This window comes from Fundulus heteroclitus, unplaced genomic scaffold (assembly GCF_011125445.2).
Source record: "Fundulus heteroclitus isolate FHET01 unplaced genomic scaffold, MU-UCD_Fhet_4.1 scaffold_53, whole genome shotgun sequence".
Classification (NCBI taxonomy): domain Eukaryota; kingdom Metazoa; phylum Chordata; class Actinopteri; order Cyprinodontiformes; family Fundulidae; genus Fundulus; species Fundulus heteroclitus.
This window is the reverse complement of record NW_023396956.1, coordinates 651,292-676,897: the sequence shown is the minus strand read 5'-3', so window position 1 is coordinate 676,897 and position 25,606 is coordinate 651,292. Positions and strand designations below refer to the sequence as shown.

The window sequence follows — 25,606 nt, the reverse complement described above, 5'->3', positions numbered from 1 at the left end:
CAGGAGGAGTGTGGAGAGACTGACCGGGAGGAACTCTGGAGCCGAGCACTGGAGAGCAGGACATTTGAGCAGAGCCGTGGAGCGCAGAGCATCAGAGCCGAGCAGAGCAGTGGCGAGCAGAACGTCAGAGCCGAGCAGAGGCGAGCAGAGCATCGGAGCCGAGCAGAGGCGAGCAGAACATCAGAGCCGAGTAGTGGAGCACAGGGCGTCCGAGCCGTGCAGTGGAGGGCTGAACGTCCGAGCCGAGCGGTGGAGGTCTGAACGTCTGAGCCGAACGATGGAGGTCTGAACGTCTGAGCCGTGCAGTGGAGGGCTGAACGTCCGAGCCGAGCGGTGGAGGTCTGAACGTCTGAGCCGAACGATGGAGGTCTGAACGTCCGAGCCGAGCGGTGGAGGTCTGAACGTCTGAGCCGAACGATGGAGGGCTGAACGTCCGAGCCGAGCGGTGGAGGTCTGAACGTCTGAGCCGTGCAGTGGAGGTCTGAACGTCTGAGCCGAGCGGTGGAGGTCTGAACGTCTGAGCCGAACGATGGAGGTCTGAACGTCTGAGCCGAGCGGTGGAGGTCTGAACGTCTGAGCCGAACGATGGAGGTCTGAACGTCTGAGCCGTGCAGTGGAGGGCTGAACGTCCGAGCCGAGCGGTGGAGGTCTGAACGTCTGAGCCGAACGATGGAGGTCTGAACGTCTGAGCCGAACGATGGAGGTCTGAACGTCTGAGCTGAATACTGGAGGAAACAAAACTGTCGGAAAGTCTATGGGCTGACTGTAACAAGACCAGGTGAACGGAGTCTTCAGGCTGACGGGTACAAACGGAGCTGACAAGAAAAACTGGCAGGGACTGAGCGGGAGTGAACGCTATGGACCGGCGACGGGAACAGAAAGAGGTGAGTCTGATAAAGCGGTGGGAACAGGTGGAAGCAGTTGTGGGTTAATTGCAGCCTGCCAGGTGAAACTGATCAGGCTGCGCAGGAACAAGAGAGAGGGAGAGAGGCTCAGCATGCAGCCAATAAGCTGCATCCTGACAGCTTCATGCATAGAAACAGCTTCTATGTTCCTCAGTGGCAGAAGTTTGGAGGTGTGAGGATGAGGATGAGAGGATGAAGGTTTACCTGCTTGGAGAGCCAGAGCTCGGAGCTTTCCTCGTGTCTCTGGAAATAAAGAGAACAAACTGAGCGTTACGTTTTTCCTCCTGCTTCCCAGCAGCGTTTCAAAAAATTACATCAGAAAAAACAAACAAGCGCTGTTTTTCTATACTGAGTGAAATATGTTGTGGTTCTGCAGTCAGAGGCTCATTTCCAGCCACATAATAAACCTCCTTCTGCTGTTTATTTCCAGCGGCCTCTGGGAAACACCACTTTCAGTCTGTTGTCGGGTTTAAAGCAGCGAGCAGCAGAAATGGGTTCTGGCAGCCAGGACCGGCCCGCTGCGTCCAGAACCCATCTCTGCTGCCGCTTGGCCGCCTCACGCCTTTGTTTGTGCACAAATCGAACAAATTCAGGAAACGCAGATCTGGAGAGCTTCCCGCTGAGCCCTGCAGTTCAGCTCCAGGGTTAAATATGCAGCGTGTCGTCCAAACACAGAGATTACTGAGAGAGTTGACTTTATGCTGCACTTTTTAACCACAAACGTTGCTAAAACAACTAAAACCAGGCCAGCTGCATCAGAAACTGTTTGTTTCTACGGCAGCGCTCAGAGCCAGACATGAAAACCAGACGCAGCATCTATTTATACGTCAGCGCAAACAAAAGTCTTTAAACTTTAAGCTGACAGAGAGGTCAGGGGTCATATTCAGGCTGCACATCATCCAGTTTTAACAGTTCTAGGCCTAAAAGTGTCTCTAAAGTCTCTGAGTTAGTTTTCTAAATCAGCGTTAATGACGGGAGAACGTTCCCCGCCTCAGCGGTTCTGTTTCCTGATCCGACGCCGTCTTTCCTCTCCGTGTCAGAAGCAAAGCTTCACATCAGGAAAAGATCCAAAGTGCTTCATGGCACACGTAAAACATTAAAATGATAAAACCCTAAACAGACAGAATGTGTTAAAGCCAACAGGAGCAGAACCTGGAACCAGGAGGAGAACCATAAATCAGGAGGAGAACCATGAAGAATGTCTGAGGACCACTCATAACCACTGGAAGCACAAACAGGTTCTCCTTCAGACCCGTCCAGGTCCACATCCACCAGGACCCCAACAGCACCGCCTCATCATGGCAGCCGGGTGGTGGTTCCAAGTTCTCCAGGTTCCCCTAGATGTAACTCCAGGTTCTGCTCTTCTGCTGCAGACGGTTCTCTGTAGACCTGAGAACTCTTCTCCTGGTTCTCTAAGCATGAATCCACAGCACCGTGCTCCATCAGCTGGAACCCATCAGGATCAGCACCAACCGCTCCTTAACCAGCTCTGGACATCCGTCAGGTGGATCTGGATCAGACCAGGAGACCATCGGCTGAGAGCCCATCATGCCGTCCTGAAAACTGTAAAACTGCAGCCGAGGTCCAGAGGAAACCTCCCAGGAACCTGAAGGAGATCTTTAAAGGGTTACAGGACAGCCTGAGAAGAAGAGACCAGATCCAGACGTCTGAAGAAGCTTGTAGCAGGTGAGAAGACGCCACACCTGGAGGAACATCTGACTGTCTCCTCAGGGTGATCAGGTGGTCCTCCCTGGAGGAGGAGGACACCCTGGATCTGCTGCATGCTCTGCAGGAACCTGATGAGGAGCACGGCGCTCTGCTGCTCGGTGACGGACATGATGGTCAGCTTAAGGAGACGTGAAGCTGGAGGTGAGAGATCATGGAGGAGATCATGGAGGAGATCATGGAGGAGATCATGGAGGAGATCATGGAGGAGATCATGGAGGAGATCAACGAGGCGCTGATGATTCACTTTAATCATCTTCTGCTTCTCAGATAAAGCTTTTATCGCCACGTCAAACGTTGATATCTCTGCAGCGCAGGTTAAATATTCCTGAGCAGAGCAGATAAGGCGGTGTGATAAAAACGTTAATGAGAGCGGAGGAAAAGCTTCTGCTGGGTGAGAAGAAGCTTTTCCTCCTGCTGCTTCAGCTCAGAGACAACAGAAGACCATCTGTGGAAATGTTGCTTCTGTTTAGCTCTCTGCTGATTTTCACTGAGACAGAAGAACATGAACTGGAGAAGGAAAACATTTCACAACTAAAACGTGTATTTATGCCACGGTCTGAGAGAATACTCCATTCTGATTGGCTGCAGGGCGTCCCTCATAAAGACCATTGGTCCAATAGCCTGACTGATCTAAATTATGGCGCGGGCTCAAAGGCCAGCTGGTAACAGATTATTTAAAATAGTTCTCTCAGCTTCTGGTGAAAAACTTTTAACAGTGTCAAAACATATTAATATTAATAACTAATTTAATATATATTTATCTCTCTAAGTGACCATAGTAGAAGATCGTGTTCTTTAAGGTAATGTTCTTCTGAGAACGTACACCTCCTCTGGTTTTATCCCTCACACCAGAACCAGAACCCAGCAGAACCTCCTCTGGCTGCTGGTCTCCAGCAGCTCTGGACGTCTGCAGACTGACGTTCTCTCTAGAACATCTCCACCTCAGTCACACTGGATGGAGAACATCCAGGAACATCAGATTTCACACATTCTCAGTGAGATTTAAATCTGGACTTTGACTAGGCCGTTCATGCTCTGATCTAAACCATCCCATAATGCCTCTGGCTGCAGGTTCAAGCTGGTTCTCCTGCTGGAAGGAGAACCTTCAGCCAGGTCTCAGGTCTCCTGCAGCTTCTACCATGTTCTCCTTCAGGACGGTCCTGATTCATCTCCATCCATCCTCCACCTGAGCTGTGGGTCTCTGCAGCTCCTCCAGAGCCACCATGGTCCTCCTGCTTCTCTGATCAATGCTCTCCTGGTCCAGCCTGTCAGTCCAGGTGGACGTCCATGTCCTGGTAGGTCTGCAGGTGCTCCATCCTCTCTCCAGGTCCACATGATGATCAGAACTCTGGGAGGTTCTGTAGAACCTGACCTGCTGGAAACTGGACCAGAACCTTCTGCTGGATTCCTTGGTGTCCATGATGCTGGATGTTCTCTAGAGAACCTCAGAGGAACAGAACCAGAACCTCTGCAGATTAAAGAACACCCAGCTGGGCTCTGGCTGCTGATCAGGTGACCGTTGAAGGTTTAAATTGATTTTACTTTTCCTAAACCGTAGATTTGTAAACGTGAAACGCTGGAATCTTTTTCCTTCCACTTCATGGTTCTGATCCAGAACTTCATGGTTCTGGTCCAGAACTTCATGGTTCTGGTCCAGAACTTCATGGTTCTGGACCAGAACCATGAAGTTCTGGACCAGTTGGTGTCGGCGGTCACATGAAGTCCTGAGGAAATGTGAAACATCTGCAAACATCTGCCAGGCAGTGAATGCTGGTTCTAGAGATTCTGCTGGGACGGACCGTAACGCAGGCTCCGGTGGTGGTGTCACACACGGTCAGGATGGAGACGTTCTGGGCCCGGTTCAGCCAGCGCACCGCCGTCCTGGTCTTGCTGATCCACTTCACCATGGTCACATAATGTTCCCTGGAAGAAGAAGATCACTAGCATCAGGCTGCAGGTGCAGACCCAGAGGGAGAAACTAGCAGCTCTGGTTCTGGAGCGGCCCGGTTAGAGGCGCCACCTCTCTGGTCATCTGACATTTAAAACATCTGGGTGGTGAAAGTCTCACCGCAGCTTCAGCGTCTCTGGAGGCATCAGCTCCAGCGTGTGGGTCGGCCCGTAAATGTTCACGACGAAGAGCTTCACCACCGGGTTGGGCTGGCCGGCCTGCAGGACGAGAGGAGAAGGTTCAGAACCTGCAGCAGAACCTGCTGGATAAAACCCAGAGACCCGCCGCGGGCCTCAGGAGAGGCTGAGCCAGGAAACGTGGCTTAAAACCTTCTGGATCGTCTCACATCCAGTCTGTGTGGGGGAAGGAGGGACGTTCAGCAGAACGCTGCGAGCTGATTGGGCGAAGCGACGCCTACTGCCCGCCTACCAGCAGGTGCTTCCTGCTGTTCTATCAAAGCAGAAAAGGTGGATTCTGACCAATCAGACGTGACATCTATGTCCCGCCTTTAACCTTGATACTGCAACGTGATTGGCCCAAACCACTTTGGGTTCGTGCCCAAAGAATTGAGATTATTTATGATACAAAATGAATTCTCATGTGTTTTTGAACGCAGAATTCTGCTTGCAGCCAAGATTAAAACTCAGCTGCACATCTGAGAGCAGAGAGCAGCGACTGCTACGGCTGGTAAGGACCAACATTCACGTTTATCCAGATAAATATTAACAGTCCGTCCTAACTCTTGTTCTCTCCTTCCAGGTCTGAATCTGACGTTGATCTGAAAATCTTTTGGCTTTCAGAGTTTCTCCTGGGAGGAAAAATTAAGAGAAGAACTGGAGATATTTTAAACTCTATGTAACCTCTAGCCACGAGGGGCGCTAGACCTATTACCTCCAGGTTTAGCGCCCCTGCAGGCCACTGGCAGTACTGCACTGTCACTGAATTAAACAGTCTGCCTCCGTGTTTTGGAATCTGATAGCAGAGCAGTTTGGAGCAGCAGAGTGAGACGTTACTAAACACACTGCCACATTTACCTTCTAGATTAAATTCTAATCAGAGAACCAGAAACATGTCTGATCAGGTAAATGTGTTAATCTGTTCTGTTTTGCTGTTAACCGTAACCCAGAATGGTTTATGTGACTTAGAGCGCCATCAGAGACAGATGGGCCATGGGCGAGTTATTAAGAATGGCATAGGTACACAACAACTGCAGTACATGGACTGGAAAATAATTCAATCAACCTTAAATTATGTTAAATTTAAGGGTTAAAACTTACACAGAAGAAAACATTCAGATAAAACCAGATGTCCCACGTGGCTAAAAGCTGAGAGAGAAAACGTAAGTCCACCCTGTGATTAAAGCAGCTTCTACATCCTCATCACTGAGGAGGAACCTTCCTCCACTCTTCTCTCCAACGTTGCTTCAGATCATTGAGGCTCAGCTCTGAAGGTCCACAGATGGTCTGGAGGTGACTAGTTGCTACTCTGAGGTCATTACTGACATGTTTAGTTAAATAAATGATGACTGAGAGTAATATGATCTGAGGAGGATCTTTTTAATAATACACTTTATTATGTGAGCCATCAGAATTATGGCATGTATGGTTTTTATTGTGATGGTTACCTTGGGGTAGCGGTACTGCTTCTGTTTTGGGTACGTTGTGCCGGTGAAGCGAGGTAAAACCATGATGGGGACCTGAGTGTCGTTGAGGACCAGGAAGGCCAACCTCTCGCCATCAGGAGACCACCAGTGGGCCACGTGGTTCTGCAGGATCTCCTCTGTTCAACAAAAGCCTTCAGTTATTCTGGAGAATCAGCATTTAATGTCATTCCAAGCTCAAAGTCTCTAAATGTGTTTACTCTCTAGTACCTCAGCTGTACACGTTTAGAAATCATTTCCATCAGATTGATGGTTTTTAGTTAAAATATCTAACTTCAACAGTCTCTTGTTTTAAATGATTATACTTCATGCTGTTAAAAAGCATCCCAAATGTCATTTTATCATGAAAATACTCACTTTGCCACTAATGGGCGACTACACACTGAAGTAGAAGAAAACAGCTGCTCGTTTAAAAAAAAGGCAATCAATTCAGTTTTAATTTAGCACCAACCATCACTTATTGGTATCTAATTATACTTCATAAAATAATTAACGCTGAACCAGTTTTAGCAGCAGCTTTCATGTTTAGATTTAAAGTCAATCTGCTTCAGTCTTTTCTTCAGAGAAAGTGTAAATCTGAGGAAAAACACATAAATCGATTCCTCACAGCCAGAGGGGAGAAATCTGCACTAAACCAAACGTGATGAATATTTCATGAGTGTCTTTTATGCTAAAATATTCCTGTTTGTAACCAGCAGCCTTTGCAGCTAGCAAAGATGTTAGCGCTGACTGTATTTAACACCATGAGTTATTATTATCTGACGGGAACGTCTGACTGACACCAACAACCTCCCCCAGGATTTATTTGGATGAACCTGGTTCTGTTTCTATGGTCAGCACCTTCATACAGCCAATCAGCGAGGCCGTTGAAGATCACGCCTTCCTTTCCTGAAGACGTCAGCCGCAGGGAGTTGCTCTTCACGTGAGAGCGGTAGTAGATGTTGTTTTCAAATATGTAGAGCTGCACACATAGAGCACACAGTCACAACACTGATCTAAAGTAGACACTAAAAAATAACATCCAGTGGAAAAATGTCTTTTCTGGGACATTAACAGGTTGTCCATTAAGCAGCCAAATGTTAGAACATCTGGTTTACATCGTTTTAGGATGTTTTTATGTCAGGATTACATTTATTCACAGGGCTTAGAGGTTAGTAATGCTTTTATCATCTATATGAAAAATAAGGCTGAAGAGTGAATTATTAGATCAAGGACTTAATCACAGAACCACGAACTTAGGAAACCATCCAGGCCTGAAAGACTGATGTGAAACAGTACATGTCTGGTCCATGTGTAGTACATTCAATTCAGTTCAATTAAATTTTATTTCTATAACTAATCCATATCATCATCTCAAGTCTCTTTCCAGAGTCAGCCTCCATCAGATCCTCCAGGTTGGTGAGAAAGTTTCCTCTCTAAGGAAACCCAGCAGGTTGCATCAAGTCTCTCCAAGCAGCATTCACTCCTCCTGAAAGAGCGTAGAGCCACAGTGGACAGTCGTCTGCATTGTTGATGGCTTTGCAGCAATCCCTCATACTGAGCATGCATGAAGCGACAGTGGAGAGGAAAACTCCCCTTTAACAGGGAGGAGAACCTCCAGCAGAACCAGAACCAGGCTCAGTGTGAACGCTCATCTGCCTCCACCCACTGGGGCTTAGAGAAGACAGAGCAGAGACACAGAAAGCTCAGAAGCTCACATTGACCCAGGAGTACTTTCTATGTTAGAGAAGACAGAGCAGAGACACAGAAAGCACAGAAGCTCACATTGACCCAGGAGTACTTTCTATGTTAGAGAAGACAGAGCAGAGACACAGAAAGCACAGAAGCTCACATTGACCCAGGAGTACTTTCTATGTTAGATGGTAATAGAGGATGATCTGCCTCCCCTGATGATGTCACAGCTAACAGAACGCCAGACCAGGTGTACCTTCTATGAAGAGAAAAATGACAGAGTACAAAAAGTTAAAGCTAAAATAACAACAAACAATGCAGATTGGAGAGCAGTAGGAGAACTCAGCAGAGAGAGAGAAATAGACCCTGATGTCCTCCAGCAGCCTAAGCCTATAGCAGCATAACTATAGAGGTAGCTCAGGGTAACATGAGCCACTCTGACTAGAAGCTTTGTCACAAAGGAAAGTTTTAAGATTAGTCTTAAAAGTAGACGGGGTGTCTGCCTCACGGACCAAAACTGGGAGTTGGTTCCACAGGAGAGGAGCCTGATAGCTAAAGGATCTGCCTCCCATTCTACTTTTAGAGACTCTAGGAACCACCAGCAGACCTGCAGTCTGAGAGCGAAGTGCTCTGTTAGGAACATACGGGGTAATCAGAGCTCTGATATATGATGGAGCTTGATTATTAAGGGCTTTATACGTTAGAAGGAGAATTTTAAATTCTATTCTTGATTTAACAGGAAGCCAATGAAGGGAAGCTAAAATAGGAGAAATATGATCCCTTTGGTTGATTTAGTTTAGATTTCTTTTTCTGTTTGATATATTTATTTTTATTTAACCTTTATTTAACCAGGAAGTCCCTTGAGATTAAGATTTCTTTTTCGAGGGAGACCTGGCCAAGATGGCACACCAGTTAAAATACAAACAGAAGTACAACATAGATAAAATCTCACATAGAGGAAAAGACAGGTCACATAGGGCATTACATGACATTTTAACATGGCTTTAAATTCATTCAATGGGATTAGATAATTTAAATGGAGCAAGTTTTGTAAATTATTCCAAGACCATGGAGCAAAGTAAGAGAAGGATTTCTTCCCCAGCTCAGTAAAAACCATTGGAACCTGGTAAGAGCGCCACCTGGTGGAACGGAGATGAAAGTGACTGGAATTTAGCTTAAGGAGATTACATAAATATGCTGGCAGTTTACCCAACATGGCTTTGTATAAAAAAATATACAGATATACAAATGAAGTTGTCTACGTAGACTTAGTGATGGCCAACCTACCAGTTCATACAGCGTACAATGATGAGTACAGGAATAAGAATTAGTTAAGAAGCGCAGAGCACTATGGTACACGGAATCTAACAGGTGGAGAGTACTAGAGGCTATAAATTTAAGATTATTGTGGTAACTCTGGCTTGGATGATTTTAAGATCATTTTTGCACAGACATAAGTCCAGTATCTGAGGCCATGAGAATATCATTAGTGACCTTCACCAGAGCTGTTTCAGTGCTATGATGAGCTCTGAAGCCTGACTGAAACTCCTCAAGTAGGTCATTACTTTGTAAATGTTCACATAGTTGATTAGCAACTACTTTCTCAAGAATTTTAGATAAGAAAAGAAGATTAGATATAGGTCTGTAATTTATTAAGTCGGACGGTCCTCACGGATCAACGATCTTCAGCCTTATCGGTCCTCTTAACAGTATTTTTAAGGTCAAACTCTTTTTTAAGGGAGACTCCAAGCGAAACCTTGTTTTGCCGATCTTCTCCTGCTGAAGAAACACGTCAGGGGACTGGTGGGAGGGGCCAACGTTCTGCTCTCATCACACGTTCACCTCGCTCATGTTCATCATCACTGACCGCTGCCAACTATTCACAAACTTTTCAGACCATTCTAGTGACTTTTCTATTCAAACGTGACAAACAATGAAACTCACGATTGTTTCCTTTTTGTGTGAGACTTTGGCAACAAGTAAAGACGCCGACTGCTCTGGGTTTACGTCTTCATCAGCTGTCCGTCCCGCTTTAAAGTCAGCTTTAAAGTCTGTTTTATACTAAAACGAGTCACGCATGAGCAAAGCTTCCACTAGATGACACAGCAGAAGTAAATATATCATAAATCTTTAACGGCTAATGGTTTTTCTCTGAAGCACTGAAGCAGCCTCTCATTTTTGCAGCTCATCCACTGTGGGGGCCACTGCTATCTTTTGCTTAAAATTTATCATATAAAAATGTATAAATGTAGTTTGGATTCAGGTAAAAACATTATACCTTCATAATACTTGAAGTTCTTTTTTGTTTTGAGCATATTTAGAGTGTTTTTAATACTTTTTTTTGACTTGTAAATGTAGTTCTCTCTCCTACAACATACGTTTTATTCAAGATATAGTGTTTTAGCCTTTTTTATGTATAACATTATTTATATAATGTTTTTATTGCTCTATTTCTGTAAAAATGTTTATCTTGTGCTTTTATTTAGTTTGAATTTTATTTAGTTTGAATTTGTTCCAAATGTTAAAAAAAATGAACCAATCAGTGATAATTTTTTTTTTTTTTTACCATTTAGTTTGATTTAAAAAGTATTGATAATGGTACCAATAAAAGAGCGGAGCGATAAGGAGCATCGTTAAGCGTAGCAGCATCGATAAACGATCCCCATCCCTGCATGAGAGCAAGGCTCTCCAACCTTCTCTGCATTTTTCAGATCAGTTTCAGCTTGAAGAACCCCAACAGAACACAACGCACCAATAAAAGGAGGATGAGATGAAAACACCCGCTGGTTCTGATCCAGATTATCACCGCCTCTCTGGAAATCCAGCATCTAACTGGAGATGGAAAAGTTCTTTGATTTTTCCCAGTTGAACAAAGATGGACACTTAAAATCTGCTTGTAGGTTCAGCACCAAAAACAATCTAATGATTTTTATCTTCACCAACTTTTATGATAACATGTTGCATTTAAGAGGAATGCAACCTATCAGATACTAATTGGATCCATTATAATTACCACAGCGGATGTCTAACGTTCAGTCAACTCATTCTTTAGCATCTTCCTCATTTTGCACTTTAATAATTATGAGAATGACGTGTTTGAAGTTGTTTGAGGCTCGTGGTTTGGATCTCACCAGTTGTTGGCCAGAGACTCCCCACGCAGCGTACTGCAGGACTGAGTTCACCACCTCTGGAGGGTCCAGCTCCCAGACCTCCCTGAGAAAATACACAAACAGGAAATCAAACTCATTTTAAGTTTACAACCATATAAAATATCACTTTTCTCCCAAGCAGCTCAGATTTGATGTCTTCATCAGTCGAGCTCCAGGATTTCTGAAGAACAATGAAAGTTTTGAGGATTTGGACTTTGGCTGATTTCAGTTTCAGATCTTGTAGTGAATTGTTCTTCAGTAAAACTTTCCTCTCCACTGTCGCTTCATGCATGCTCAGTATGAGGGATTGCTGCAAAGTCAACCACTCAATGCCAGCATCTGTCCGCTGTGGCTCTACGTTCATCGCTGCAGGTCCGTGACTGGATGCTACCTGCTGGGTTCCTGAGAGAGAAGCTCTGAGCTCTGGTTCAACTGATTTAGTAAAGAGCCTGGAGATGACGCGTTGTGAATTGGTGCTAAATAAATAAAACCTAATAGAAAAATAACTGAGGCAGCAGGTCCAATAAAGAAGCACAGACATCTCCAGCGCAGGAGGAGATTAAGGTTCCAGTTATCCAGACGGAGAACTGGTAGTCCATCTAGAGATGGTGTTCTACAGACCTGGGGTGGAACCAGGGATTCTTTTAGCTACATCTAGAACCGGTGGTGTGTCTGTCCTCCTCCACTCAGTTCCAGCTGCTGGATATTTATCTGTTTCAGACCTTGCTCTGTAAACCTGAGAGGTAGTTCTGTCTGAACATACCAGATCATCAGGTTCTGATGTCCTCCTGTCTGGTACAGAGACAGATGCCATGTTCTCAGGTTCAGTGAATCCTTCTTCATGGCAGAAGAACCGAGCAGCTCACATTACTGCAGACATCAGATCCTGGCTCTCAGCGGGAATCCATCCATCAAAATCTAAAGCTATTAAACTGCAGATGCTGCCCTGAAGCTGATGTTAGCATGGACATTAGTCTGAGTGTCCAACATCTGGAGCAGGACCAACATCTGCTTTTCTCCCACATGCACACGTTCCCCATGAAGAGAAGGTCCTGCATCCATCAGCTGTGATGGCAGGTCGATGCTTTAACTACTCACCGTGTGTGGATGTTGTAGATGCTGTAGGAGGCCATGTAGGAGTGGCGGTAAACCTGCAGAGACAGAATCCACGGCACAGAGTCAGAGAGAGAGGGAGCAGCAGCGCCACAAATAATGACATCAGGAGGAAATATTCAAAGGAGCTCAGAATCAAACAAAACAGACTGCCAGCTGTTCTCTGTGATACAATCTGTGGACAATCTCATTTGCATGGGTGACAGCTGTGGGACGAGACATTTTAATTCCCTCTGAGAAACACATGGTGGCAGAAAGTGTCTGCAGGGAAGAGACGGAGACGGAGGGAGGCCTTTATCAAGACGGAGGGAGGGAGGGAGGGAGGGAGGGAGGGAAGGAGGGAGGGAGGCCTTTATCAAGACGGAGGGCTGGAAGTGAAGCTGTCTGCTGACGGCTGGAGAACAAAACACGACTTTACAGCGAGACCATCACAGTTCTGACGGAACATCACCAGCTCCACCAGCTCCATGGAGGGAGGAAGGGAGGGATGGAGGGATGGAGGGATGGATGGATGGAGGGATGGAGGGAGGGAGGGATGGATGGATGGATGGATGGAGGGATGGAGGGAGGGAGGGAGGGATGGATGGATGGATGGAGGGAGGGATGGATGGATGGATGGATGGATGGAGGGATGGAGGGAGGGATGGAGGGAGGAAGGGAGGGATGGATGGATGGATGGGCTGCCGTGTGCGGTGCCTTAGACTTAGACAACTTTATTTGTCGTTCTGTATGCACAGAGTGTGTACAGAACGACATTTCGTTGCATACAGCTTGTAAATTGCATTAAAATCAGTAAATTGCAGTAAATTAATCGGAGATGTACGTGTAGCTGCTGCCTAAGGGGGGCGCCGCCGGAAGTAGGGGGAGCAATCTGGGGTTAAGGGTCTTGCTCAGGGACCCAGAGTGAAGGTGGTGGGAATCGAACCGGGTACTTGCATCCTTCTCAGAGCGCGCTGCTCTGACCACTAGGCTACGACTCCACTAATATTTTATGAATGATATTATATTATCATTCATTGCTAACTGTAAGATTATCAATGTATTATTATTATTTGTTGCTAACGGTAGCGTTATTATTTTATTATTATCATTTGTTGCTAATAACAGCATTATTATTTTATTAGTATTCACTGCTAATAGTAGCATTATTATTTTACTATTATCATTTGTTGCTAATAGTAGCATTATTATTTTATTATTCGCTACTTATAGTAGCATTATTATTTTATTATTATTCGTTGCTAATAGTAGCATTATTATTTTATTAGTATTCACTGCTAATAGTAGCATTATTGTTTTATTATTATCATTCGTTGCTAATAGTAGCATTATTATTTTATTATTTGCTGCTAATAGTATCATTATTATTTTATTATTATTATTGGTTGCTAACGGTAGCATTATTATTTTATTCTTATTATTCGTTGCTAATGGTAGCATTATTATTTTATTCTTATTATTCGTTGCTAATGGTAGCATTATTATTTTATTCTTATTATTCGTTGCTAACGGTAGCATTATTATTTTATTAATATCATTCGTTGCTAATGGTAGCATTATTATTTTATTCTTATTATTCGTTGCTAACGGTAGCATTATTATTTTGTTATTATCATTCGTTGCTAACGGTAGCATTATTATTTTATTCTTATTATTCGTTGCTAACGGTAGCATTATTATTTTATTAATATTATTTGTTGCTAATAGTAGCATTATTATTTTATTATTATTATTCGTTGCTAACGGTAGCATTATTATTTTATTAATATTATTTGTTGCTAATAGTAGCATTATTATTTTATTATTATTATTCGTTGCTAACGGTAGCTAGCGTCGTTACTGGGTGTATTTGGGTCCCACAGCAGAACTCACTGAGGGCTCAGAGAAACCTTCTGACACCAGGTGAGAAAATGTCCTGGACTGGAAAACTGATGAGCTGACGTCAAGAAGCAGGTTTGAAAGGAGGCGGTACCAACTGGACCAGCACCTTTAGCTTTTACCACAGATAATAAAGCTGGGAGCTCAAAGAGGAGCCAGCAGAGCTATTAGCTCTAACTCTGCAGCTTGAGTGAAAAATGTTCATCACGTCAGAGACCAATAATCATTTTAGCAGAAACCAAAGTTCTGATCCACTTCAGCCCTGGAGAAGTCAGCTGTTCACCGCAGAGACCCAAGCAGAGAGACAAAGAAGCAGATCCTGTCAGATCAGCCAGCAGCTGCCTGGACCAATCAGCAGAGACGCAGGTAAAGCAGCAGCAACAAAGCTTTCTAACAATGGGACACGAGCAGCCGACAGCGCCCAGCATCCTCACATCATCTGGTTTCCATGGAGACGCAGCCTCTCAGATCCAGAGTCATAAAGCTTTGAAGCTTCCCGCTATTCTCTCTGTTTCTCTTCAGAACACAAACACAGGAACGTGCAGAACGAGCCCCAGCAGGTGGATCTGAGAGAGAGGACTGCAGACCAGGCTGCTGGCTTTCAGTCAACACAGGAGAGATGGACCGGAACCGTCCAGCTGAACGGCACCAAAACCCTCCAGTCCAAACAGAACCGACTGCTCCAACCTCCGCTGAACAGAATCTAAAACATTGATTAGCCTGAAGCTCGTAGAAAAAGCTGCAGGAAAGTACGTCTTTAGTTTGTAGAACAAACATCCTGATGCCAGGCGGACGATGTGGAGATGATGTTTTTGCTCTAAATCCTCTGCTGTTTATAGAAATAACAGGAAAACATCGATGGCTTCTTGTCCGTCTCTTTCAGAGAACTGCATGACTGACTGAATATCAGAACCGGGCTCCTCAGGTCCAGACAGAAGATTCTCATCAGCAGGCTGGCCTCAGTGTCTGCATTAGAGCAGAAATCAAATTAATTAAAGCGCTAATTGATAAGGAGCGTTTTTGGGTTTCAAACCTGATTAATCTGATCATTGTTTGATCTTAAATCCAGATTTTTATCCTGATGTTTGTTGATAAATGATCTGATGCTGACTAGTGGTTCCTAATATCTGACCTTCTCATGTCTGGATGCGGTCTTATGCAGTCAGACAGGCACCGGTACCAACCCAGCCGGTTCTGTTTGGGTTCAGCCGCCATGCAGGCAGACCTCTGATGAGGTTGAGGGTTTGGATCTGAGTGGCATCCTGAGTGAAGGTGGAAGCAGGCAGTTACTGTAGCGCCCAACAGTGAGTGAAGGTCTGCAGACCCAGAAACGCTCTACCAGAACCTGGTGAGGGTCACACTGCGGGTTCCATGATGCAGAACCATATCATAGAACCGTGTCCAGATCAGCGCCGGCCAGAGGTTCCCAACCCGCTGATGGATGGAACGCCATGTTTATTTGGACTTTCTTCCTCAGGATGGACAGAATAAATCTCTTTATAACCATTAAGGCAAGCAGAAGCTGTGTGGATCCTGAGGGGTGTGATTATTTATGATCCTCAGATTATCATCATTTAGTTCTCTGTTCTGCATTTATGGTAATTATATATATCCTGGTATTTTTAGAGTACATGTTTATTCTTTCAGCAGTGCTGTTACGCAGATATTTATCTAATGCATGCTTTTAGTTTAATATCTGTTCTGTTATTTATCTGCTTACTGTATTCTTGTTACTAATTTATTTATTTAACAGACTCAAAGTCCACATATGACATAATAAAAACGCATCAAAGATCATAAGACATGTTGGAGGACAGGAGGAAACTGTCTGAGTCTGTCTGCTGATATTTTGGGCCTTCCAGCTTCTCCTCCTGCCGTTTTATTGGAGGATCCTGACGTGTTCACGGCTTTAATGTGCCGCCGCTGCTGTTTTCCACCAGAACCTTCAGTATCTGGAACATTTGGCTTTTGTGTGTGAAACAGCAGAGGCGCCCTGTTGTTTCCTCCCTCTCTTCCATTCAGCTCATCAGTTTTTTATTATCAGCAATTGTTCCTCCAGGTGGGGCGCTGAATATGAACTCATCTATATAATGAAATGGAAAGTTGTGATTGTTTTAACACGGCTTATTATCCTGTGTGCTGTGCAGGCAGAGTCAGAGGAAAATAGCTTTTCACGTTCTGCGCTGACAGCTTGAAACATGCAAAGTTTTCTGTTGGTGCCGTACGGAACAAATGGGAACATTAAAGTATATCTGGTTCTGGTTCTGATCCAGCCCGGTTCTGTCACTGCCTGCTGGTGGTGGTCAGAGGGTCCGGTGGCGCCTCAGATGGCCGCCTCTGTGAGTAAAGCGCTTAACAAGCCCTTTAGCATTTACTGCTATGCTATTCCTCAGATTAGTGTTGCTTTTAAAATGTTTAAATGTTTTGCTGTCAGAAGGAAGTTGTAGTTGTCAGATAATGTTCTGTTAAACATGGCGGACGCTGAGACTCCTCCCTGTTCTCTACTACGGTGGATCTCTCAGGCTGTAAGCAGTGGATCTGCTTCATCACTTGATCCTGAAGTCAAACCTGTCGCTGGATGCTGTTTCTACCCAGTAAGGATTATTGGCGGCTGAGCGATATTACAGCTTTGAGAAAAACTGTTTACTATCTATCTGTTCTATTTCTGTTTAACACGCTTAAATCTTCCACTCCAAACTAATTCATTGGGCAAACAGAATCCTGGAGCTAAAGCTTGGCTGGAAGCATGATTCATGATTCATGTTTCACGTTGCCTCTTTGCTCATTTCCAGAAAAACAGCTTCATTTATTTCTGGAGCGAAAAACAAGTGGAGCCAAAAGAGAACAGATAACAGAAAAAGATGGAGGAATGGATGGATGGATGGATGGATGGATGGACGGATGGATTGATAGATGGATGAACAGATGGATGGATGATGGATGGATGGATGGATGGATGGATGGATGGATGGATGATGGATGGATGGATGAACAGATGGATGGATGATGGATGGATGGAGGGATGGATGGATTGATGGATGGATGAACAGATGGATGGATGGATGGATGGATGGATGATGGATGGATGGATGGATGGATGGATGGATGGATGATGGATGGATGGATGGATGAACAGATGGATGAACAGATGGATGGATGGATGGATGGATGGATGGACGGATGGATTGATGGACGGATGGATTGATAGATGGATGAACAGATGGATGGATGATGGATGATGGATGGATGGAGCCTCATTTAAAGCTTATTGATTGTTTGCAGACTTGCTGACGTTGGTTCTGGTTGTGTGAGCCACGGTTATTTTAGGCTTATTATTAATTATATAAATTATATAAATTATATAAATTATATTAATGATATTAATGATATTAAAGATACGCGGCGCTGGTGTGAACTAGCAGAACTAGCAGAGGGAACCTTGTTCCTCGTTAAGAGTCAGAATGAGGTGAGATGTTGGTTCCTGCAGGATGCTGGGCGGGTTTTCATCAAAGGAACCCTGCTGTGCACGTCTGCAGCCTGCAGAGCTACCAGCATGTTCACAGTGGGAGGAGCGATGACAGCGCCGCACACATCAGAACCAGAACCAGGCAGCAGAACCAGAACCAGAACCAGAACCAGGCAGCAGAACCTGCTGACCTGCTGGTTCCAGCGTCTAAGAGCGGCCATGTTGGACCAGCTGGGCGCCTCGGTGGTCACGTTGTTGCTTCCATAGATATCCATAATAAAGGCTAGATGTCTCGTCCGCGCTGCTGGCCAATGGGGGTCGACGTCCGCACGTGGCGGCCATCTTGCCACAGGCAGCTCGCTCATTCGTAACATTGTGTTTCAATGGCGCATGTACTTAAATAACCGTAACTTCCTCAATTGTCTAACGATTCTCAAACTGTTTGGTTTGTTAAACAAAAGTCAGACATGTAGTTATGACACTGCACACTTATGAATAATTATAACCATGGAATTTCATATGAAAAGAACTGAATAGAACATACAGGTGCAATAAATATACACATGCACAAGGTATTTATGTTTATACACACACACACACACACATATATATATATATATATATATATATATATATATATATATATATATATATACACTTTTATATATATATATAACACTTTTATTTGGGTAAGATAAATAATTACACAGTCCTAATTTATGTATATTTACATACAGGATTAAAAGATGTCGGACATCTATGGGTCAGTCCGCCTTCTCAGTGAAAGCATCACATTTATGGAACTCTTTGCCTCTGGAGCTTAAGTCACAGACTGATGTTCGACTATTCTGCACAAGATTGAAAAAATGGTTCAAAGACAATCAAAAGTGTGAACACTAAACTGGCTTGTACTGTATTGTTTCTTTTAACTTTTCTTGTTTTTTATGTATTTGTGTGTTTTTACTAACCTCCCTCCCCCGTAATGTTTACACCTTTTAAAAGCCTAACCAGGGACGAAGGCTGCAAATTAGCCCATGGCTACAAGCCTTATGTACTTGGACATCGGCCACCTGTTTGGTTGCAATGTTTAATTGTACTGTCCCTGCCAAATAAATAAATAAATAAAATAAAATAAAACATACTTTTATAATATGAATATTACTGTTATAATAAAATATGAAATACTGACAAAAAAGGCTTATTGTGTGGCAACCTCTTGGTGTAGAAGCATAATCCAGGTTTCAAATTAAAGGTAACACTTAGAAGTTTCATGTAGACTATTTGGATTATATATCAGGGGTAATTACACAAAAGTTCCTATTTTTAAACCATTATAAAAGTGACATTTATTTGCTATTAAAATTGGTACAATAGTCCCCTTCACAAGTATATATAGATGTAGCATGTTGAAATCCCCACCTGTGATGGTATACACATGGTATACTGTGATGGTATACACATGGAAGACAGAGATTTAAAAAAATGACCCAAAAAACATAGCTTGGCTAATGCCCTTTGAAAAGGACGGTTTTATTGAGCTTCTGTCGCATGTTGTTGCTCTGTAAGCTAAGGTTAGTTATTTTGGCAATGTGGTGCAGCCTTAACTTAAAAAACAAGGACACAACCAATGTTAACAGCGTATGGTGGTGGCTGTCTATGCCATACTGTGTTTCTCCGATGTGCTCTCTGAGCACAAACACATCCTCTGACCCTGTCCTCTTCCGTACAATGTACACGACCTCTAGCACTTTGATGGGCTGTGATCGTCTGGTACATGAGGTCTGACGAATGACCCACTCTGCTGCCCTGACTACCATCACTGTGCCTTCTGATGGAATCACCAGATTTCCATTGTTTTTTTAACTTCAGCAGGTGGTAGCTCTGGTCCTTGATGGCAGATGCAGCATCTGTTAGCAAGCTGGCACGGCAGACATCACAAGACAGCTTTTTCAGAGCCCGTCGCACAACAAATCCTGAAATAAGAGTTGGTATATTAAAATAATTTAATAATTAATAATTTAATAACTACAACCACATCCACAAAGATTGTAATTTATGCCAAAGATTAATTATCATACAATCGTTATTGGTGTCAGTAAAACCTATATAATTAACCAGTGGTCTCAGCCTTGATAACTTGCGCAAGTAGCCGTGATGCACAACTATGCTGCACGATTAAGTCATTTTTCGACAAGAAAATCTGCAATTTCGACATGTTCAAGCGTCAAGAATTATAGCCACGTTCATAACGTTTGTAAGAAACCAAACTGTTTGTAAATCCGTCAAGAATTAAATGAGATAAGAGTATTTGTGTTCGTGCTGATCACTCACCTTACATTAGGTACCCCAGAGCACGCCAGAAAGCTTGCCTGAGGCAAGATGGCCGCCGGTGATGACGTTTGAGACTCCGCCGTAAGACATCTAGCCTTTATTATGGATATCTATGGTTGCTTCTCTAAACGGACTTCTTCTTCTGTGGTTTGCTGTTTGTACGGCTACAGCCCACCGGCTCTCTGCTGCCACGTGGTTCTGCAGCAACAAGCGGTTAAATGGAGAAATAATCCCTCCTTCATAACGGAGGATCCTAATAAAGCTCTAAGTCTCTCATCCAGGCCGTAGTTTAATACTCATGACTGCTTTTAATCAGGTTCTCCCTCTTCCTCCTTATGGACTTATTTTATTCATGGCTCACTCTTCAGGTCCTCTAATGTCATCAGCTACACAAACGTTGTTTTATGAACACATATTTTATTCTATATTATGTATTCAGGCCACAGAGGCAGATGAAGAGCGATGCTCTGCTTGGATCAGACGGGTAAAGACGCAGTGCTCTGCTACGCCAACAGTTTAACGCATTAACTATAACACATGATGATGGCGCTATAACCGTGAAATAAATAAAAAACACAATAAATAGAATTTTCCAGATGGTGATTAAAGTGCCAACAGGCCAAACTTCCTGTCTGCTTCCAGCAGGAACCAGAGAGTCTGCAGGAGAATCAGGTTTTCCTGGTTTTCCTGGGCTTTGGTTTCATGGCTGATGGAGGTCAGCGTGGCGGATGCTGCCTTGCCTTGCCTTGGATGCTGCAGCGCCCCCTCATGGATCACAGAGGAAGTAAACAGGTACGCAGGAGTCAGTTAAACCGAAAACTGCTGTTTGTCCTTTAATCATGCGTCCAAATTAATTAAATTATCCATAATAAAAATCAAATGTTCAGCTGAAATTCAGTATTCACCAGACTGAGGTTTTCAGCCTTTTTAATCATTTAAAGCAGCGAAATCTCAAAGCAGGTGAATCTGCACTAATTTTAGGAAGAAACTATGAAAATCTGATTAATTGACATTTTCTAAATGACTGTTTGTCTTTTTGTCCAGATCTTAAATCTAGAAGATCTGTAAAGGATTATCTAGAGACCCCATGCAGCCTCTGATCAGAAGCGCAGCAGAGTAACCTTGTGCTAAAGCTGAACGTGGCTCTTTATGCTGTTTTATTCCTAACCCTCATACTGAACATGCAAATGAGCCGTGATTAATGGCCGTGTCACTAATCCCCACAGTTGATCCCCTCCACAGTGGAGGGTCTGATCTGCATATCTCTGCATCTCCTCTGTCCTGACGGAAAGCTGGTAATTGGGTGAATGAACGTGACCTGCTGGTCTCAGGTGGACCACGCAGGAATGCTAATCATCTGCTGGAGGCCTGTGAGACGGAACATACTGGTTCACGAGGATTTCTCTGGTTACAATAAAACGTGTCAGAGAAACGACGTGCAGCCTGACCTGTGACTGGTCAGCTGCGTCTCAGAAAGCAGTAAAACGTCTCTGAGCGCCACAGCTGGACACAGCTGGACACAGCTGGACACAGCTGGCCTGATAAGCTGCATTTTAAAAGCTGGAGGTCAGCAGAACATCACTTCCAGGCCGCTCTGCCCTAGCTCCACCTGTGGTCACCCAGGTTCCTCCATCCTGGACGTTAACCCTGATCCAGAACCCGTCTGCTGGACCTTCAGGTCCCGTTCCAACTACCCCTGGTGGTGATGAGAGGAACTGCTCCACTGATGTACATTACCAGTTTATAGTGAACGCTTTTATTTCTGGGTTGGTTAACCAGAACCAAGCCGACCCAGAAATAAAACCGTTTATTAAAGTTTTTCTGCTTCCATCATGCCAAGCTGCCGTGTCGACGGCTGAGAGACAGAGATGAAGATGAAGAGGAGCGGATGGACCATTCATGCTGATAGAAAAGTCAGAGGAGGAACTTTTATTTCTTCTGGTGTAAAATGCTTTATTGTTTACAGAACGCTGAAAAACTCTAATTTCAGGGTCAGTTCTCAGATTTAAACAGGTAAATAATTATTCTCTCAATTTGATGAGTTTATGTTTATGCCTGAAGGTGAAAACATTTTATTTTATAAACCAAATGTAATAAAATCAAAGAATTTAAATGTGAGGTTTCTTCTCAGACTGACTAAATAAACCCTGAATGGAGAGCAGGAGATGAAGGTGTAGCTGTGGATGAAGGTTACAGCGCTGCTCGTCATCATCAGAAGATACCTGCAGGTGACTCACCTGTTTGACATCGTAGGCGAAGAGCACATATTTCAGATCAGGAGACACCGAGTACTTGGCCACGTTGAAGTTCACCTGGAGGGAAACAACAGTTATTACAGGAGGAACTCAGTAGCAGAGGTGAGACAGCTGCAGGGTGTTCTGGGTAAAACCCTCGCAGCTGACTGCAGGTCTTAATTATTATTAATCTAACTTTAGATGAAGTGTCTCCTCGCCACACCGTGGCATTTCCACCGTTCACCCAGGAAATAACACCTGATTTCTAAAGGTCAAAGATTTATTACAAGAGTTCTTCTGCTTCTGTCTCCTTCAGCAAAGAAGCCGTGATCATCAGGGACAGCGGGGGGGGGGGGGGGGGGGGGCTGGGGGGGGGGGGGGGGGGGGGGGGGGGGTCTGATTTTGGAGTTCATCAAGTCTCTCCAAGCAGCATTCACTCCTCCTGAAAGAGCGTAGAGCCACAGTGGACAGTCGTCTGCATTGTTGATGGCTTTGCAATAATCACTCATACTGAGCATGCATGAAGCGACAGTGGAGAGGAAAACTCCCCTTTAACAGGGAGGAGAACCTCCAGCAGAACCAGAACCAGGCTCAGTGTGAACGCTCATCTGCCTCCACCCACTGGGGCTTAGAGAAGACAGAGCAGAGACACAGAAAGCACAGAAGCTCACATTGACCCAGGAGTACTTTCTATGTTAGAGAAGACAGAGCAGAGACACAGAAAGCACAGAAGCTCACATTGACCCAGGAGTACTTTCTATGGTAGAGAAGACAGAGCAGAGACACAGAAAGCTCAGAAGCTCACATTGACCCAGGAGTACTTTCTATGTTAGAGAAGACAGAGCAGAGACACAGAAAGCACAGAAGCTCACATTGACCCAGGAGTACTTTCTATGTTAGAGAAGACAGAGCAGAGACACAGAAAGCTCAGAAGCTCACATTGACCCAGGAGTACTTTCTATGTTAGAGAAGACAGAGCAGAGACACAGAAAGCACAGAAGCTCACATTGACCCAGGAGTACTTTCTATGTTAGAGAAGACAGAGCAGAGACACAGAAAGCTCAGAAGCTCACATTGACCCAGGAGTACTTTCTATGTTAGATGGTAATAGAGGATGATCTGCCTCCCCTGAGCAGTGACTGTACAGTGACTCTGCAGTCAGCGGTGACTCAGCATTTAGCAGTGACTCAGTAGTGACTCAGCAATGATTTAGCAGTGACTCTGCAGTGACTCTGAAGTGACTCAGCAATGATTTAGCAGTGACTCTGCAATGACTCAGCAGTCAGCAGTGACTCTGCAGTGACTCTGCAATGACTCAGCAGTGACTCAGTTGTGACTCAGCAGTGACTCAGCAGTGACTCAGCAGTTAGCTGTGACTCAGCAGTGACTCAGCAGTGATTTAGCAGTGACTCTGCAATGACTCAGCAGTGACTCTGCAGTGACTCTGCAATGACTCAGCAGTGACTCTGCAGTGACTCAGCAGTGACTCAGCAGTGACTCAGCAGTTAGCTGTGACTCAGTAGTGACTCAGCAGTGACTCTGCAGTGACTCAGCAATGACTCAGCAGTTAGCAGTGACTCAGCGGTGACTCTGCAGTGACTCAGCAATGACTCAGCAGTGACTCTGCAGTGACTCAGCAGTGACTCTGCAGTGACTAAGCGGTGAATCAGCAGTGACTCAGCAGTCAGCAGTGACTCAGCAGTGACTCAGCAGTGACTCAGCAGTTAGCTGTGACTCAGCAGTGACTCAGCAGTGATTTAGCAGTGACTCTGCAATGACTCAGCAGTGACTCTGCAGTGACTCTGCAATGACTCAGCAGTGACTCTGCAGTGACTCAGCAGTGACTCAGCAGTTAGCTGTGACTCAGTAGTGACTCAGCAGTGACTCAGCAGTGACTCAGCAATGACTCAGCAGTTAGCAGTGACTCAGCAGTGACTCTGCAGTGACTCAGCAATGACTCAGCAGTGACTCTGCAGTGACTCAGCAGTGACTCTGCAGTGACTAAGCGGTGAATCAGCAGTGACTCAGCAGTCAGCAGTGACTCAGCAGTGACTCTGCAGTGACTCAGCAGTGACTCACTAGTGACTCAGCAGTGACTCAGCGTATAAAGAAATGAGGCCTAATGCTGCAGGAGGACTTACAAAGGTGGTGTTGGTCAGGATGATCTCCGTCTCGTTGGTCAGAAGGTTGAACTTGATGACGTGGCCGTCGCTGTTCCTGTAGATGACTTCAGAATCTGCAAAGAGAAACACGGGCATGAGAAACGCTGCCAGAACCCGCCAGGATGGGTCAGAACCGCCCCGGTGTCATTAGCAGCGTGACGGGACACAGGAGATTTAAATCAGGTCTGAGCAGCTCTGATTTATGGGTTTAAGGTGAGATTTATCTGTGGTGCTGTTCAGATGGACTCACTGGTTTGGGTCGGGTCAGAACCAGAGCTGAGAAGAACCTGTTTCCACAGAAACACCTTCAGACCAACTCATCAGAAATTAAAGCGTAAAGATTTACTCTTCATCCATCCATCCATTCATTTATCCATCCATCCATCCATCTGTTCATCCATCCATCCATCCACGATGGCTGCAGTGGTTTTGTGGGGACGGCAGCAGAGAGCAATTAACCGAGATCTTTATTATTATTATTATTATAATTATTATTATTTTATCTGACCAGCCCAGTGTGCCATGAAAAGGAGGCGCAGGAAGGGAACGCCTCCGCCTCGTGCCACAGTCTCTTTCTGGTTCATCTTCAGACGATTCCACTTTCTATAATAAACTCCAATAAACTATTTTTCTGAGTTCGGCTTTTAGCTTCGCCAACTTCTCCTCGGGACTCGTTGGCCGGTGCCAGTAAAGGCTCCTTTGAGTTCTGTTTGAGTTCTGGCGCTGTCATTGGATGCCAGAACCAGGTAAACCTGATCGGTGATCCAAAGCTTTGGTTTCAGGCTCAGTCCCTTTCTAGCGGCGCCTTTCATGTGCCATGTGTCTCCTCCCAAGGCAGCCAGATAACAGGCGCCCACTTGGATCGCCGCAGGCTGCTGGGAACCCGCTCCAGTTCTGGACTACAAAGCAGACGGGCTCAGCGGGGCGGAGCAGGCAGAACTTTGTAGAACTTTACAAACTGGGCGCGGTAACTTATGCGCTGATGGAGGAAAAGCAGGAGCGGGTTGGAGCTGCAGCGCCGCTGTCCTGGTGATGCATTCTGGGACGTGAGACGATGCGATTGATGCGTTGATGATATAATGGCTCAACGACAGCCCATTGGTTGACAGGCTCAACCCTCGTGTGATCAGAACCGGCCTGGTCCAGACAACGTTTTGATCCGTGCTGCAACCCGGATCTGATCCGAGGACACGACTGCAGAACCCGGCACCGAGACAGGAACCCAACACCAAGACCCGCAGATAAAAACCAAGGTGAGACCAAGTCTGGCCAAGGACAGCTGCTCCTTATGGAACCAGAACCGCTCCCCAGATGGATCCAAGAGGAGCAGTCTGGGTTTCCCTCATGAGCCGGATCCATTT

The 25,606-nt window shown here is 44.9% G+C and overlaps 1 protein-coding gene and 1 long non-coding RNA gene across 3 annotated transcripts in view; both read right to left on the bottom strand.

The window, feature by feature from the left end:
* The window catches only part of LOC105920295 (inactive dipeptidyl peptidase 10), a 136,075-nt gene that overhangs the window by 17,100 nt on the left and 93,369 nt on the right, over window positions 1-25,606 (bottom strand). For both annotated transcript variants that reach the window (XM_036132600.1, XM_036132601.1), the window contains exons 4-12: window positions 24,225-24,319; window positions 22,087-22,161; window positions 12,160-12,212; window positions 11,044-11,125; window positions 7,082-7,202; window positions 6,206-6,360; window positions 4,702-4,799; window positions 4,433-4,556; window positions 1,110-1,148 (exon numbers count right to left, since the gene is read on the bottom strand). In XM_036132600.1, coding sequence (XP_035988493.1) covers window positions 1,110-1,148; window positions 4,433-4,556; window positions 4,702-4,799; window positions 6,206-6,360; window positions 7,082-7,202; window positions 11,044-11,125; window positions 12,160-12,212; window positions 22,087-22,161; window positions 24,225-24,319 — 842 coding nt within the window. The remainder of the gene's footprint in view (window positions 1-1,109; window positions 1,149-4,432; window positions 4,557-4,701; window positions 4,800-6,205; window positions 6,361-7,081; window positions 7,203-11,043; window positions 11,126-12,159; window positions 12,213-22,086; window positions 22,162-24,224; window positions 24,320-25,606) is intronic.
* Window positions 19,020-19,962, bottom strand: LOC118561009. The gene is made up of 2 exons (XR_004929718.1): window positions 19,850-19,962; window positions 19,020-19,491 (listed from the first exon to the last, which is right to left on the bottom strand). It is a non-coding gene; the product is annotated as an uncharacterized LOC118561009 (long non-coding RNA).